The following is a 15,509-nucleotide window of genomic DNA, read 5'->3' as shown; positions in this document are numbered from 1 at the left end:
GGAAATCCGCCTGCCTCTGCCTCCCAAGTGCTAGGATTAAAGGCGTGCGCCACCACCGCCCGGCTACATTTTTGAAAAGGTTTTTGAGAAGCATATATTATCTCTTTACCAGACATGACCATTCCACATTGACAAATACCTCACATCAATCCGTTTGTGTGGTTGGGCATTGGCATCTGTGGGTGGTTAGGCCCAAGGAGACCCATCAGTACTTCAATATACCTTATACACACTGCTTATATGCAACCTTCATGAGTACTCACTGTCTCACTGGTCTCTTAGGAGTAGAGTACTCCTAATGAAAAGTAGATGCTGTACTAAGAGCTGGGGTGGATGTACAGACCAAAAAAGCATGTACATGTACATCACAGAAACAATTAAAAATATTCACTTTAAATTGATTAAACTTATGGGTTTCTAACCCACAAGACAGAGTGGAATGCATTGAGTAGTGTGTATTATAAATATACATAATTAAACATCTTTTCTCTTGTCAGATGTTTGTTTTGCTAGCAAATCATTGTGGGTACACAACGATTTGGCAAGCAATCTTACAAGAAAATCTTTGTCCATGTTTATGATTAATTCCTTAGAACAAATCCCAGGAAATAATTTACTGAATTAAGCAGTGTGAGCAGTCCCAAATTCCTTAATACAAATCCTTCTGTGGGGCATTTGCCTGTTTGTCAAATGATGCATACCTTCTAATTAGACCTACTTTAACTTAAAATAATAGAATATTAGTTTTAAAGGAAGAAAAATTAAAAGACATTTACTAAAATCTTGGAAACAAGATTTAGGGAACAGTTCGAAAATATATTTTTTCTGTGAAAATGCAAATACTTAAGTTTGATTTGCATAATATCTACTTATTTATGGAACTGCATAGATTTTATTCCCCTGAAGGGTTTTTCAGTTAGTAATCATGATCAGATTTCTATGTTTTTATTGGCATACCCTGTTCTCTGAAATTGCTGAAAACTATTTCATTGTCAGAACATTTGTTGGTAATATTGGAGGTGTTCTCCATTTACTCTGTGTTGTAAGAAATACAATATAAGCAAGGTCCTCCCAGTGTGTCGCCTGGAATCCTTTCCATGATATATATGTAGCTGGGATTGCTCTGTGTGTATATTTAAATTTTCATAGCCATGACCAAACTGCTGTGCAGGAGCATGTGTGGTCAGAGGTAGTATATGATAGTGTAATCACCTTCTCCCATCGAATACTGCCAGACCCAAGCATCTTAGACTTTGTAGACCTCTCATACCTGGACTCCGAGGGAATTTAAACGTGGATTTCTTTAGTGAGTTTCTTCCTCTTAAAAGTTCTCCCTACGAAAATTGCTGCCATCTCCTACGTCCGAGACCCTTTTCTGACTTTTGATGAGATTCTCTTGCTGGGAACAGGACTCAGAGTGGTATTGGACAGTGGTTTGCTTGGTGTCGGGCTTGGTTTCCTCATTTCTTGCTCCCATTACTGTGCATTTGAACCCGGGGTGTGAAGCCACCATAAACCCTATTTACGTCTGTTCAGAGCACTGGTGGATGCACAGATGATCTCACTCAGTTTAGGTCATCACAGGTTGTCCTGTGTTGGATAGGTGGCTATGAGTCAATTTTAAGTGTAGATTCAGGATTTTAGAGAGGATGTAGAGCTGCTAGTACACAGTGAGTCACATCCTCTGCCATGCAGGACAGCAGCTCCACCTAAAATCAACATTTCATTTCTTCCACAGCAGCATTGCAAAGAATCAAAGACCTCTTCTCAATGCACTTGTCATTGGATCTCTTTCTCTTTTAGCCAGGGTCGTCTGTTTAAGCTTGCCTTGTGGCTCCCCATCACTACTCACGACTCCCTAATACCTTCTTTGATAGTTGACACATGCCATCTTTGATCCACTTCCCACATTTCTTGTCAATTTTCATGTGCTATTCTATACCATAAGTACAACATTTGGCTGGCTATGTAGTACACTCATTTATTCTTGTATCCCCAGCCTTGATGTCCTGTCTTGACTTCACAGGTTACTCATTCCAATGCATTGTATTCATCTTTACTCCATTTTAATTACTATGATTTCAGATTCATACTTAGAGTACACTGTATCATGTATTTTCTTGGTTCTTTTCTATTCAAATTGGTATGCCTGGACTCCCTTGGATTTGCTTCTAGATTGTTTTAGCTTCCAAAGTTTTAATTGCTTTATGATGCAGTAAGTCTTTCTTCACAAGACTTCGTGTGAGGTTTTGGCCGTAATTTAGACATCTGTATCTCAGTACATCTGATACTGGCTTTTATTCCCATCCATTGAGAATTGTGTCTATCTAGTGTAATATTCTGCTATAATTTTTTTGGTTGTTTTAAGTCTTCTTATCTGACATTGACTTCAAGGCTAGTCAGGGTTAAAAACTCAAAAAAAAAAATGGCCATCAGTGTGATTTGTATTAGAGCCATGGTATAGTAATAGATGAATCTAGGGGAAGCTAGTACATTTTACAATGCTGCAATTTCTGGCCACTGGCAGGCAGGGCCTATTAATTAGTGTGTTTATTTGTATAGATATCATAGGGTTTTATCAATAATATTTTGTGGCCTTCTATATAGAGATATTATATATCTTTTCTTGGAATTTTTACTAACCATAAGAATATTTTAAGATAAAATATAAATAGCATTTCATGCTGTTTTTATTTTTGTGGCCGTCATGAAGAAATGTATTGTGTATTTGTCTTATATAAGTATTTACTCAGTTCTGAAAGTTTTCTTCACTATATATGACAATATTTTCTATAATGTGTTAATTCTAACTTCTCTTTCTTGTGATATTACACTGGCTCACATTCTAAAATGACAAGGTATAATTTAACAACCATTGTGATCCACTTTTCTCCCCTTTGAACTCATTTATTATACATCTTATTTTTGTAATAATAAAACTTTTGACTGAATTCTTAAAATATTATTAGTATAAGCACTTCAAAGTACTCAGTTTAGCTTTCCACCTAGTGTGTGGCCTTGGAAAAATCTCTATATTTCCTTGTCACTAATAACTAATGAGAAGATTCGCTAGTTTGCAAAAACTGAAAAAGATTGAAAAAATAATAAATCCAAAGAAAATGAGATAAGGAAACAAAAAAGGTATAAACAAAAATATACCAAGAAGAAATCAAGCAAAGCAGTTCAACAAATGAAACTTATCTAAAAGGCTTAGCCATTTGAAATGATTCCTAAAGCTGGTGAATTCTTAGCAAGTTAAAAGAGAAGTGAAGTTTCTAAAACTAGCACATATTTGTAAATAGCCAGAACTGTAAATTCAATGGGAATTAAAGGTCTAATAAAATAAAAGGAGTATTATGTCATATTTAATGAAATGGTTAATATCTAGAAAAATATAAATTGCTAAAATTTAGAGGAAACTGAAAGCCAAATGTTTAATACCATCATGAGAACTAAATTTGTAAAATCCAGCACTCAATCTCCAAAAAAGTAAGTATTGAAAACTTAGTGACCTTTATTAACGTCAATGGAATAAGCAATTATAATTTGATGTAAATTTTCACTTATTGAAACTAGGTCTTCTTTTCAGACAATATATCCTGATTACAGATTTCCCTCCCTCTACTTTTCCTATTTCCTTTCTGCTTTTCCCCTTGGGATACCCAGGCAGCATTACACCCAAGACTAGACTGGAAGAAATGAAGCTTAGTCAAGTGGGTGGGTTAGAAGGACCTAGGTCCACATGAGTACAGGAGAAACAGCCTTCTCTGGAGATGGTTTCAAGTGCAACAGCTCTCTTTATTGGGGTGAGCAAGGGCTGTATAAACCTTGGGGAGTGGGCAGGGGCTTGAGGTATAAGCATGCATCATATGCTGGTTCTGAGGTGCTGAAAATGCCTATTCGCATGAAGAGAAATTCTAGGCACTACATGGACGTGTCATTTTAGGGAGAGAGGAAGACCAGTAATCTGGCCACCGAACTATGTGAGCACCTCAAGGGTGGTAGAGGGGGGAATCGTAAGGCCTACCTTCATTGGAATGTGCAGGCCCAGAGAAACAATGAAGCATTACTAAAGCCTGCCAGTCTCAGGAGGACACTTTCAGAGTTTGGACACATCTGGACCTCACTCTTGCTTCCCAAACCGGCTCCCTGAGTCACACAGCTTTGCAGGCCCAAAACTATTTCATCTTCGTTCTGGATCTACCCTCTATCTGTCTCTCACTAGAAAACAAACAGGCAGTTAAGGGGTAATAATATAATATAATATAATATAATATAATATAATATAATATAATGAGACAAAAAGTAAACATATCAGAATAGGACAAAACAAACCAACAGAAGGAAAAGAGCCCAAGAAACAAATATTGATGCAAAGATGCACTCATCCACTCATTTGCACATTCAGAATTCCTCAGAACAAGAATAAACAAAGCCATCATATGAAGGCAAATAGTCTTGGGGTGCAGGGGATTAATAAAAGAGAAAAATAAATAAAACATTAAAATTAAAAATTAGAAGTTTACTTAAAGCAATCAATCAAACAAACAAAACAAAACAAAAACAAACAGACACACAAACAAAAAAGCCTTGCCATAGCACTATAAAACAAGAGCGCTCTAAGGACGCCACAGAGTTCATGTTCTGTTGACCATTTACTGATGAGCATGCAGTCTGCCTGTCAGAGAGAGCGCTTTCTTTCCCCAGTCAGACTCCCTTGGAGAAAACTAAATTGTCATTTGTAAGTAGCGATAAATCGGAGAAAGGGTCCAGGTAGGGATGGATACATTATGTCCCCTTCTCCTTTCGGTTCTAGGACCTCATGTGGTGCGTTCTCATGCAGGTCCAGTGCATGCTATTTCAGTCTCTGAGTTCACACCAATCTTGCTGGGTTTTGAGTGCCTTGTTTTCTTTGTGTCCTCCATTCTGCTTCCTCTTCCACAGTGACTTGAGCCCTGAGGGCAAAAATTTGGTGGAGACATCCTTTTTAGGGCTGAGTGTTCCAGGGTCATTCACTCCCTGCATACTTTCTGGCTGGGCTTCTATATTTGTCTCTGTCTATACAGGAAGAAGCTTCACTGGTGATGGCTGATGAAGGCATTGACCTATGAGTACAGCGGAATGTCGCTGGAAGTCATTTTGTGTTCCTTTAGAACAGTAGCACATGGTTTCAACCTAGGTCCCTGAGCTATCTAGTTTCGGGTTCTTGGTTATTAATGCAGTATAGCATATGAACTCCATCTTGCAGAGTGGGCCTTCCACCAAACCAATTATTGGTATAACCATTGCACAAGGATATCTTGCAGGCGGGATACCATCATACCCCAAGTGTTTATAGCTGGATTGGTATTTACATGTATGCTTTGGTAGCATGCAGACTCTCTTCCAATACCAAGAGCTAGCCCATATGAGTGAAGGCTCTAGAAGACAGCAGCTCAATTTCTCTGTGTTCAATGACTTGTATAGATAGTGTCTTCAGCCATAGGGCCAGGTAGGGAGAGCAACCTACAGCCTTGGAGACAGCCTGGCTGTTTGAGGTTTCCTGTGGAATCTCTTTGGCAAATAACTCAATTAGATGTTACCCATTCTCAGTAATAAAAATGTCATTTGGTGAAAAAAATATCTAGCTGGGACTCTGTCTCCCCCAGTATTTGGTGATTTCATTAAGGTTAAATGCCCCTTCATTTTAGCTATCTCTCCCTGTATTTTCTTCCCTTGTCCTCTTCTCTGTTTGATCCTTCCATTTCTGTATCTCTCTATAACTGTCCATGATTCTATTTCCCTTTCCTAGGAAAATATGTCCCCCAAGTGCCTTACTGTAAACCTAACCCCTATGGTTTTATGGATTGCAGCTTGCTTATCCATGACTTAACAGCTAATATCTGCATATAAGTGAATACATACCATATTTGTCTTTCTGAGTCAGGGGTACCTCACTTAAGATTATTTTTTTCTGGTTCCATTTATTTACCTATACGTTTCGTTCTTTTTTTTTTCACTGTTCCTTAATATCTCTTTTTTAAAATATTGGATATTTAATTATTTACACTTCAAATGTTATCCCCGTTCCCAGTTTCTCCACTGCAAACCCTCTATTCCATCCTCCCTTACCCTGCTTCTATGAGGGTGCTCCCCCACCCACCCACCAACTCCTGTGTCACCACCCTAGTATTTATTCCTTTACACTGGGGCATCAGACCTTCACAGGACCAAGAACCTCCCCTCCCATTGATGCTAGATAAGGCCTCTTCTGATCCTTCAGTCCTTCCCTTAACTCCTCCATTGGGATCCCTGTGCTTAGTCCAACAGTTGGCTGCAAGCATCTGGATCTGGCAGAGGCTCTCAGGAGACAGCTGCATCAGGATTTTGTCAGCAAGCACTTCTTGTCATCAGCAATAGTGTCTGGGTTTGGTGTCTACATGTGGGATGGATCCCCAGATGGGGCAGTCTCTGGATGGCTTTTCCTTTAGTCTCTGCTCTACCCTTTGTCCCTATATTTCCTTTAGACAGGAACAATTTTGGATAAAATTTTGAAGACAGGTGGGTGGCCCCATTCCTCAACCACGGGGCCATGCCAAACCTCTGGATATGGTCTCAATAGGTTCTCCCTTCACTTTGTGGGGTATTTTAACTAAATTCATCCCTGTGGGGTCCTGGGAGGCTCTTGCTTTCCTGGAATCTGAAACTTTCTGGTTGCTACCCCCAGTTCCCCATCCCCAACTGCTACATACCTCTGTTCAATGTCCCAAACCTCTGTACATTTCCTCCACTCCTCCCATACCCAATTTTCCTCTCTTTTTCCCTGATGCCTCATCTCTTCTTCCCAAGTCCCTCTTACCCTCTACTTCCCTTGATTATTTTGTCTAAGTAGGACTGAAGTATTCACTCTTTGATCTTCCTTTCTCTTGAGCTTCATGTGGTCCATGAATTGTATCTTGGGTATTCCACACTCTTTGCCTAACATCCATGTATCAGTAAGTACATATCATGTGTGTTCTTTTGTAACTGAGTTAGCTCACTCAGGATGATATTTTCTAGATCCAACTGTTGGCTGTGAATTCCATGAAGTCATCATTTTTAATAGCTGAGTAATATTCCATTGTGTAAATGTACCACCTTTTCTGTATCTATTCCTCTGTTGAAGAACATCTGGGTCGTTTCCAGCTTCAGGCTATTATAAATAAGGCTGCTATGAACATAGTGGAGCATATATCCTTATTACATGTTGGAGCACCTTTTGGGTATATGACCAGGAGTGGTATCCTCAGGTAGTATTATGTCCAATTTTCTAAGGAACTGTCAGACTGATTTCCAGAGTGGTTGTACCAGCTTGCAATACCAGCAGCAATGAAGGAGTGTTTCTCTACATCCTTGCCAGCACCTGCTGTCAACTGAGTTTTTGAGCTTAGCCATTCTGACTGGTCTGAGGTAGAATCTCAGGGTTATTTTGATTTGCATTTCCCTGATGACTAAGGATGCTGAACATTTCTTTAGGTGCTTCTCGGCCATTCAAGTCTCCTCAGTTGAGAATTCTTTTTTCAGCTCTGCTCCCCATTTTTAATAGGGTTATTTGGATATATGGAATCTTTGAGACTTTGTATATATTGGATATTAGCCCTCTATCAGATGTAGGATTGGTAAGGATCTTTTCCCAATGTGTTGGTTGTTGTTTTCTCCTATTGACAGTGTCCTTTGCCTTACAGAAGCTGTGTGGTTTTATGAGGTCCCATTTGTCGATTCTTTGGCAGGATAGCTCAGTGGGTGCTCTTCTAGAGGTCCTGAGTTCAATTCTCAGCAACCACATAGTGGCTCCTAACCATCTGTAATGGGATTCAATGCCTTCTTCTGGTGTGTCTGAAGACAAATACAGTGTGAACTCATATACATAAAATAAATAAATGCATGTTTTAAAAAACACCTTTCATTCTTTTTAAATGGCTGAGAAATAGTCTATTGTGTAAATATACCATATTTTCTTTATCCATTCATCTGTTGAGGGATATCTAAGTTGTTTCCAATTTCTAGTTATTATAAACAGAATAGCAATGAACATAATTTGAGAAAGTCTTTTTGTTAGGATAAAGTGTACTTTGTGTATATACCTAAGAGTGATATAGCTCGATCTTGAGGTAGATCCATCTTCCTGAGGAACTGCCTCACTGATTTCCAAAGAGATTGTGACAGTTTGCATTCCCACCAGCAGAGGATGAGTTCCTTCACATCAGCACCAGCATGCGCATTTGTTTTACTGATTTTAGCTATTCTAAGGAACATAAGATGAAATAACAGAGTAGTTTTGATTTGTATTTCCCTGATGACTCAGCATGTTGAATGTTTCTTTAAGTGTTTCTTAGCCATTTTAGTTTCCTATCTTGAGAATTCTGTTTAGATCTGTACCAATTTTTTAATTGGGTTTTTTTGTTTGTTTTCTTGATAGCTAGTTTTTGAGTTCTTTATAAAGTTTTCTCATTAGCTCTCTATTGGATATGGAATTGGTAAAAATATTTTCTCATCTCATAAACTGCTGCTTTTTCCAAATGATGATATCCTTTGCCATGAAGAAATTTTTCCATTACATGAGGTCCCATTTACTAATTTGTGACCTTAGTGACTGCACTAATGGTGTTCTGTGCAGAAATACTTTTCTGTGCCATTGAGTTCAAGGCTATTCTGTTTTCTCTTCTATCAGGCACAGTGTCTCTGATCTTATGTTGAGGTCTTTGGTCTGTTTGGAGTTGATTTTTGTGCAGGGCGATGAGTATGAATCTATTTGCATTCTTCTACATGCAGTTGTTCAGTTTGACCAGCACCGTTTATTGAAGATGCTGTCTTTTCCTCACTATCTATTTGTGGCTTTTTTTATTTTTTTATCAAAAACCAGGTGTGGAGGTTTATGATTGGATATTCAAGTTGAGTTCATTATTCAATATATCTCTTGTTGTGCCTACTGTAGTAGGGTGGTTATACTCTAGTAGAGGGCATGCTTTGTTTGGGTGTTTTGCTCCTTAGTATCTGTTGCCTTCTCTTAGGAAGTTATAGTTACTGGAGGTTACAGGTAAAATGTATTTAATGGTAGCAGATACTTTGGAATGGGGGTGGGCTAAAAGTGGGGCCTGAGAGGATCTTTAGGGGTGAAGAGAGCAGGATGTTCCCTTAGGATCTGCTCAGTTCCCTGAGAGTGAGGTAAAAGAATGGAGAGAGGCCATAAGAAAGAGGTAGTCTTCTACAGAACAGTGGATGTGACTGGGGACTAGGTATGGAGGAGAGGAGGATATGAAGCTCACCCACCTGCTTCATGGCTTGCAGGCATGTCCAGTGGCCTTGCAGAGAGAGCCTGCTGGAGTTGGGAGCTGGGGTACAGATTTCAGTGGCAGGTGCCTTTTTACTCTTCATGCTATACAGGAAAGAATGCAGATGGATAGTGTAAAATCCGTGACCTTCCTGAAGGATGCCAGAAGCAGATCCATGTTCCCTATGGAAGTTCCACAGTGGAGACCCTGAAGGTCTGGCAGATTCTAATATACTTTGTAGGGTAGCAAAAGCAGATGGAGGCACCATGGGAAAGAGAGTACAGGACTGTTGTGAATTTGCCAGCTTGGGCTCTAATAGTGAGTTCCAGGTAAGCACAGCAGAGTGTGAAATCCTGCCTCAACAAATAAGTCAAAGAAAAGAGCTAAGAACACAATAAATGTAAAAAAAAAAAAAAGAAACAAAAAACAACTATGCTTTCTGGATATCATTGAGTAAAAGAAAAAAAACTGACTTTTTTTTCTCTTTGCAAAAGAAAGGAAATTACTCTTTATATAATAACTATCTTAAAATGGTATGTGGCAAATAGCTTTCAGATCAGAAAAATCATTAAAGAAGGAAGTTATCTAATTTTTTTTTAATAGTCTAAAGCAACCCATCTATCAAAGGATGAAGGAAGCAAGTAGAGGAAAAAATAAAAAAAAAAACATAGCTGAACTCTACAGTCAATCTCATTTGCATGTGGTTATCCAAATGAGTAGGTAAGAATAACTTAATAAGCTTTCAGTCTTTGTTATAAGAAACTAAAGACACAGAAATGCAACAAGCATGCCCATGATATAAGTGTCAGGTATCTTTTTATTCTCTCTCTTTTTTTTTTTTTTAAAGAATTCAGCAAGATAATAGTATACAATCTGTTAGGTCCCAAACCTTGGGACAAATTTCTGAGGTGCTTATTGAACATATCAAAGCAGACCTGGCCACCAGGTTTTCCTGGCATCCCTAGGTCCCTGCCTGTTACAGAGTCCTCCTGGCTGGCATACTCCACTCACTACCCTAACATTTCTAGCCCAGGGTAGTGGTCTAGGCTGCCCTTCTCTTAGCTGCCCTTCCCCCAGAGGTTCTTCTCTATGTAATTCAGGCATATTGGATACCTAGCCCTCTTTTGCCTTTTGCATTCTTAGGTCTGCACCAGGTTTCCTTCTCCTGGACTCTCCCAGATGGTCTTGCCTCTCCCTTTTATCTACAATAAACTTTCTCCTCCACCTTACCGAGGCATAGTCATGTTCTTTCCTTCTCATTTATTTAGTTATTTGTTTGTTTGTTTGTTTGTTTGTTTTTATTTAACATCAACCCTAATTAGAAAGACAAATGACACGTTGAACAAATCAGACTATACCTGTGATCAGGTAATGTGTTGGCTATGGTTCTGTCCCTGCCCGTGAACATTGGTGGCTTCATCTTGTCTTAGGACTTAAAATCATGCCTCAGAGGAATTCAGATTTCCTCTGGAACCCCTTATCATCTTAGAGCTGCCTGTGCATTTCCCTCTGCACAGGTCTGAGCTCAGAAATCCAACCCAGAGATTCCATTCTCCTAAGCCACACAGGTACCAACCTACTCCCTTTCTCAATTGGCCATTCTGGCCTTCTTGGTTTTGAGGACAAAATCTTAAAAGTGCCTTGCACTCTCTCTCCCACAGTCCTTCCATCATGTTTTGCTACCTTAAAAAGTATATTAGAATCTGCCAGGCCCTCAGGGTCTCCACTGTGGAACTTCCATAAGGAACATGGATCTGCTTCTGGCAGCCTTCAGGAAGGTCATGGATCTGGTCTATCTGCATTCTTTTGTCTATAGCATAAAGTGTAAATAAGAACATTTTCACAGCTGATGATGAGGTCATTGTTTCACAATCACCTGACCTGATACTTCACCAAACCAGAAAGTCAAAATACTTAACATACCCTGGAGAGGAGTCTTTTACCCTTTTCTTTTCTCTCTTCTTCCTCCTTACCACCTCTCCCTCCCCATCATTTCTTTTCTGGTCTTATGAATTCTCTCTCTCTCTCTCTCTCTCTCTCTCTCTCTCTCTTGCTCTCTCTCTCTCCCTCTGTCTCTCTCTCTCTGTGTCTCTCCCTCCCTCCCTTCCCCCCTCTCTTTCTCTCCCCTCCCTCCTTTTTCCTCCTTCCCTCTCTTATCTTCCTCCCTTCTCTTCCTCCCTCTCCTGGCTGCTTTGGAATCTTGGGTCTTCTCCAAGGTGGAAGTCCTCTGTATTGGGTTGTTGTTTGATAGAAAGCACCCACCCCCTCAACCATCATGCGATGTGACTGTTTCAGGGCTCTTGTTTTCCTCAAGTCTCTGTACATATCCCAGGCCTGAGAATCTCATCGCTCCTCCCCACTCCCCATTCGATCCTCCCCATTCGACCCTCACCATATACTAGAATGTGGTATTCTTTGTTTATTCTTATTGCTGTGCATTTCAGTTGCAACACAAATCGTGATAGCTGCTTATGTAATTCAGTGACTTCTTACATGGTCTCAGAGATGATCTTTGTATATGGCTAGAATTCTACAAATACTGAGTTGGTCAGCTACTTTGAAGAAAAACTGACTTACACACACACACACACACACACACACACAAACACACACACACACACACACACACACACACACCATAGCCAATCTCATTAAACAACCAATGGTCACAATTAACCAGACCCCTGCATCATCTATTCTTTGTCTAGACACATATCATGTGTACTGTTGGGGATTGGCAAAGTTGTTAAGGACCTTGGTGCATTATTACAAGACTAGAAGTAGAGTCACAGGGAGGGCAGGGTGGCTAAGTATTTGATAGTGAGTAATGCCAGGCTTTCAAAGCCTCTTCAATGACCATTCTAGAATACCCACTGCAGTACTGTATTCTATTATGAGAGAAAAAGAGAAAAAGATAGAGAGACCTTGATCAACTGTGCTATAATGGAGGAAGGGAAAATGAGCATACCCCTGGACCTTTGAAGTAATTAGTGGGGATGGAGAGATGGCTCAGTCATTAAAAGTGCACACTGCATTTGCACATGACCAATGTTCTGTTTCTAGCCTCCACATCAGCACCCTTACTCTACCTATTACTCCAGCTCCAGGACATCTGACATCTTCTTCTGGCCTCTGCAAGCACCTTAAATCCATGTGCATGTGTAGGAACACACATTCATTCACACAAATTTAAAAAAAAACTAATCTTAAAGTAAATTAAGAGACTCTATAATTTTACCCATGGAAACTCACAATTCCAAATGTAAAGTTGAACTGAAAATGGTTTAGGCACATACAGTTTACATGGTTCCACCTGCATACTTTCCATTAAACACGTGGGTGTCCCGGGGACTCATGGATCTGTACACACTAGCACATATGAGAATATTGAAAGTATAAATGAGAATATCACAACATACAGTCAGTAGTATTCAGAAAAGCAGGTAATTGGCTAGTAGCATACAAGAGATATATAGGTGTACACATAAAATTTTATTTTTAAAAAGGGTTGGAACAGGCAGGACAAATTATTGAGAACATAAACGCTAAGAAATAAATGCTACCATATTCTCTTCTTTATATATAGTATTCTGTACTAAAGTACACTACATATTTTACTTCTTTACCCAGGTGAGATGTGCCAATCCTTTGTATATATAATATATGGAAAACGATGTAGTGGAGATTCACATATAGCTCAAGGTAGACCAGCCTCTGAGATTGTGTTTGTAGCACAATCCATGAGCAATAACCAGTAAATGAAAACCTATAAAGAACTTGCTGGGGGGAAGCCTTTTGCTGGTATCTCAGCAAACTTCTTCTATTTGTCTGTTGTCATCGCAAGCTTCCTCGAGCATAAAGATGGCTCTGGGAAATACCTGAAAGGCTAATATAAGCACACTAAGGGCGTTGTAAAGAAGAGAATTTATATTGGAAAGTTCTGCTTTTGTGTTGTCTCAAATAATGTACTAACTCTGAAGATAAAATTTACCCAAACAACATTAGAACAGACTGTTCAGAGAGACTTCTGCAAGTCTTTCTCCTGATGCGTGTACTGCCACCAAGTGGCATGTCCCGACCAACATTAATAAGAAGAAGCTAGTGTATGGAGTTTGTTTGGTGTGTGTACTCTGGCTGGAGTTTTGAAAATGATCTAGCAGTCTTGGGATGAAATGTTGTGTCCCTGTCGAGCAGTTTGGTCTGTGGCTTGGCGCTCTACAGTGGTGGCTGATGTGTTTGTACCAGGCTACATTTGAATTGTCTGGACCCTCGTTGGTTGTCAGGTGCCCGGACAACACATTTGACTCGAGTGTTAAATGGGTTGGTAGTCAGTGCAACCTTGTGGCTAGGACGATTGCCTCTGTGGAGAGGAAGTGTGATTCTCACTGAACACAAAAGCTCTGCTGTCTCTTGCAGCCTCCACTTCATTGTGTTTGACACTGAAACGGCGCATGATATCCTCAAGGTCTGGGATGGTCCAGTGGACAGCAACATCCTGCTGAAGGAGTGGAGTGGTTCAGCCTTACCTGAGGATATCCACAGCACCTTCAACTCACTCACCCTGCAGTTCGACAGTGACTTCTTCATTAGCAAGTCTGGCTTCTCCATCCAGTTCTCCAGTAGGTGCAAATATGGGTTTCTTGTTTGAACACCAGGGCTTGCCAAGGGCACAGAACTGTTCATATGTGAGTGAGCAATATTTCCCAATATTTCCTTAGCATAAATTGAGTCTTGGAAATGATGTATTATAAAGGGGAAAAGATTTATTTATTTTTATTTTTATTTTTTTAATAAAGGGGAAGAAGACGTCTCATCTCTGCCTAGGTTCATAACCAAGGTCCCTATGAGAAAAGTCAAACAAAACAGGATGCATATTGCCACCTTACTATTGGTTTTGTGTGAACTGGGAGCCTAAGGAAAGAGGGCAAAGCTTGGGTGGAAGCCAGTATGGGAGCAAAGGGTATGGTTGGATGGTGGTTGCAGTGAATCCTATGAGCCATGGTGGGTTACAGTCTTCTCTACATTGCTGCATGCCTTCCTCTGCATGTCAGAAAAACTGTTTTGGCAGGAAAGTCATGTGACTAACCTAACAGAACAGGAGATGTAGAGGCAGGAGTTCACCAAGGTTCTTTTCTCAAATTCTAGAGGCTGTACTTAATGGGGGTGTTTTCCTAGTCCATCACTGGTCAAGAGAGCAATTGGCTTAGGGATGTGTATGTTAGCAGGTAGGGATGCTGGAAGGAAAAGAATGATTTCATACTTTTCCCTGCCTGGACAGTGACTGTCCAGGCAGCTGTGGAAAACAGATGTTCTCAATATGGAGAAAGTGGGGTTTGTGTCTGGGCTTCTCCTAAACCCGGCATTGACTGTGGCTTCCCTGACTTCCTCTTACGCCTGTATGGAACCTCAGGTACTGCTGATGAGGGATAGTGAATACTCTGCTTTCCAGCTCCCAAGTGTCTGCATCCGCCCTCAAGCTAAGGCTTGACATCACTAACAGAGTAGCCTCTGGCAAACTATGACTGAGAGGCACCTTCTCGTACTTGAACTCTTAGGTACTTAAGATAGGTGAATCCGCACTGCCCAGTTTGAATTCCGTACAAATGAATTACATCCTCAGAAGGACGGGATTGATACACACTGTGGCCATTCAGTTTTTTAGGACCTTCCAAAGAGCATCCGATGAAAGCGCTATGTAATTTGATAGCATGCAAGGTCAGCAAAATGAGTTTTGCTGATAAACATGTGCCCACAAACTTGGCTCTTCGCAGGGTGGTAGAGCGCTCGGTTTAGGATTTACATAACAAAATTGGTTGAGGTCAAGTTAATGCTTTAAGGGGTCATCCATGAAACCCAGGTTTCAGATTCTGCAGTTTTTTACTCTGGTCTATCTCTGATTTGAGATACACAAACACATGTCTCTATTTTATTTTGATTATTATTTTCTTCCTTACTTACTTCTTTCCTTTCTTCCTTCCTCCCTTTCTTCCTTTCTTTCTTTCTTCCTTTCTTTCTTTTTTGAGACAAGATCTTAAACACGATCTTGAACTTCTGATCTCCCTGCCTCTGCCTCCCTACTGTTAGGATTGCAGGTATAAGTTGATGTGGTACTGGGGATTAAAGGGGGCATTTCATGCATAGATAGGCATGTATTCTATGGACAGAGCCCTATCTGAACAGTGGAACCTGTCTGATGAAGCCCCAACCCAGTGCCCATTC

The 15,509-nt window shown here is 40.2% G+C and overlaps 1 protein-coding gene across 6 annotated transcripts in view; it reads left to right on the top strand.

The window, feature by feature from the left end:
• Positions 1 to 15,509, top strand: part of Csmd1 (CUB and Sushi multiple domains 1) — a 1,620,113-nt gene that overhangs the window by 1,377,637 nt on the left and 226,967 nt on the right. For all 6 annotated transcript variants that reach the window (XM_031339198.1, XM_031339200.1, XM_031339199.1 and 3 more), the window contains one exon: positions 13,707 to 13,909. In XM_031339198.1, coding sequence (XP_031195058.1) covers positions 13,707 to 13,909 — 203 coding nt within the window. The remainder of the gene's footprint in view (positions 1 to 13,706; positions 13,910 to 15,509) is intronic.

This window comes from Mastomys coucha, unplaced genomic scaffold (genome assembly GCF_008632895.1).
Source record: "Mastomys coucha isolate ucsf_1 unplaced genomic scaffold, UCSF_Mcou_1 pScaffold22, whole genome shotgun sequence".
NCBI classification, from domain to species: domain Eukaryota; kingdom Metazoa; phylum Chordata; class Mammalia; order Rodentia; family Muridae; genus Mastomys; species Mastomys coucha.
The sequence above is the reverse complement of the archived record's forward strand: the minus strand, read 5'-3'. Positions and strand labels throughout refer to the sequence as shown.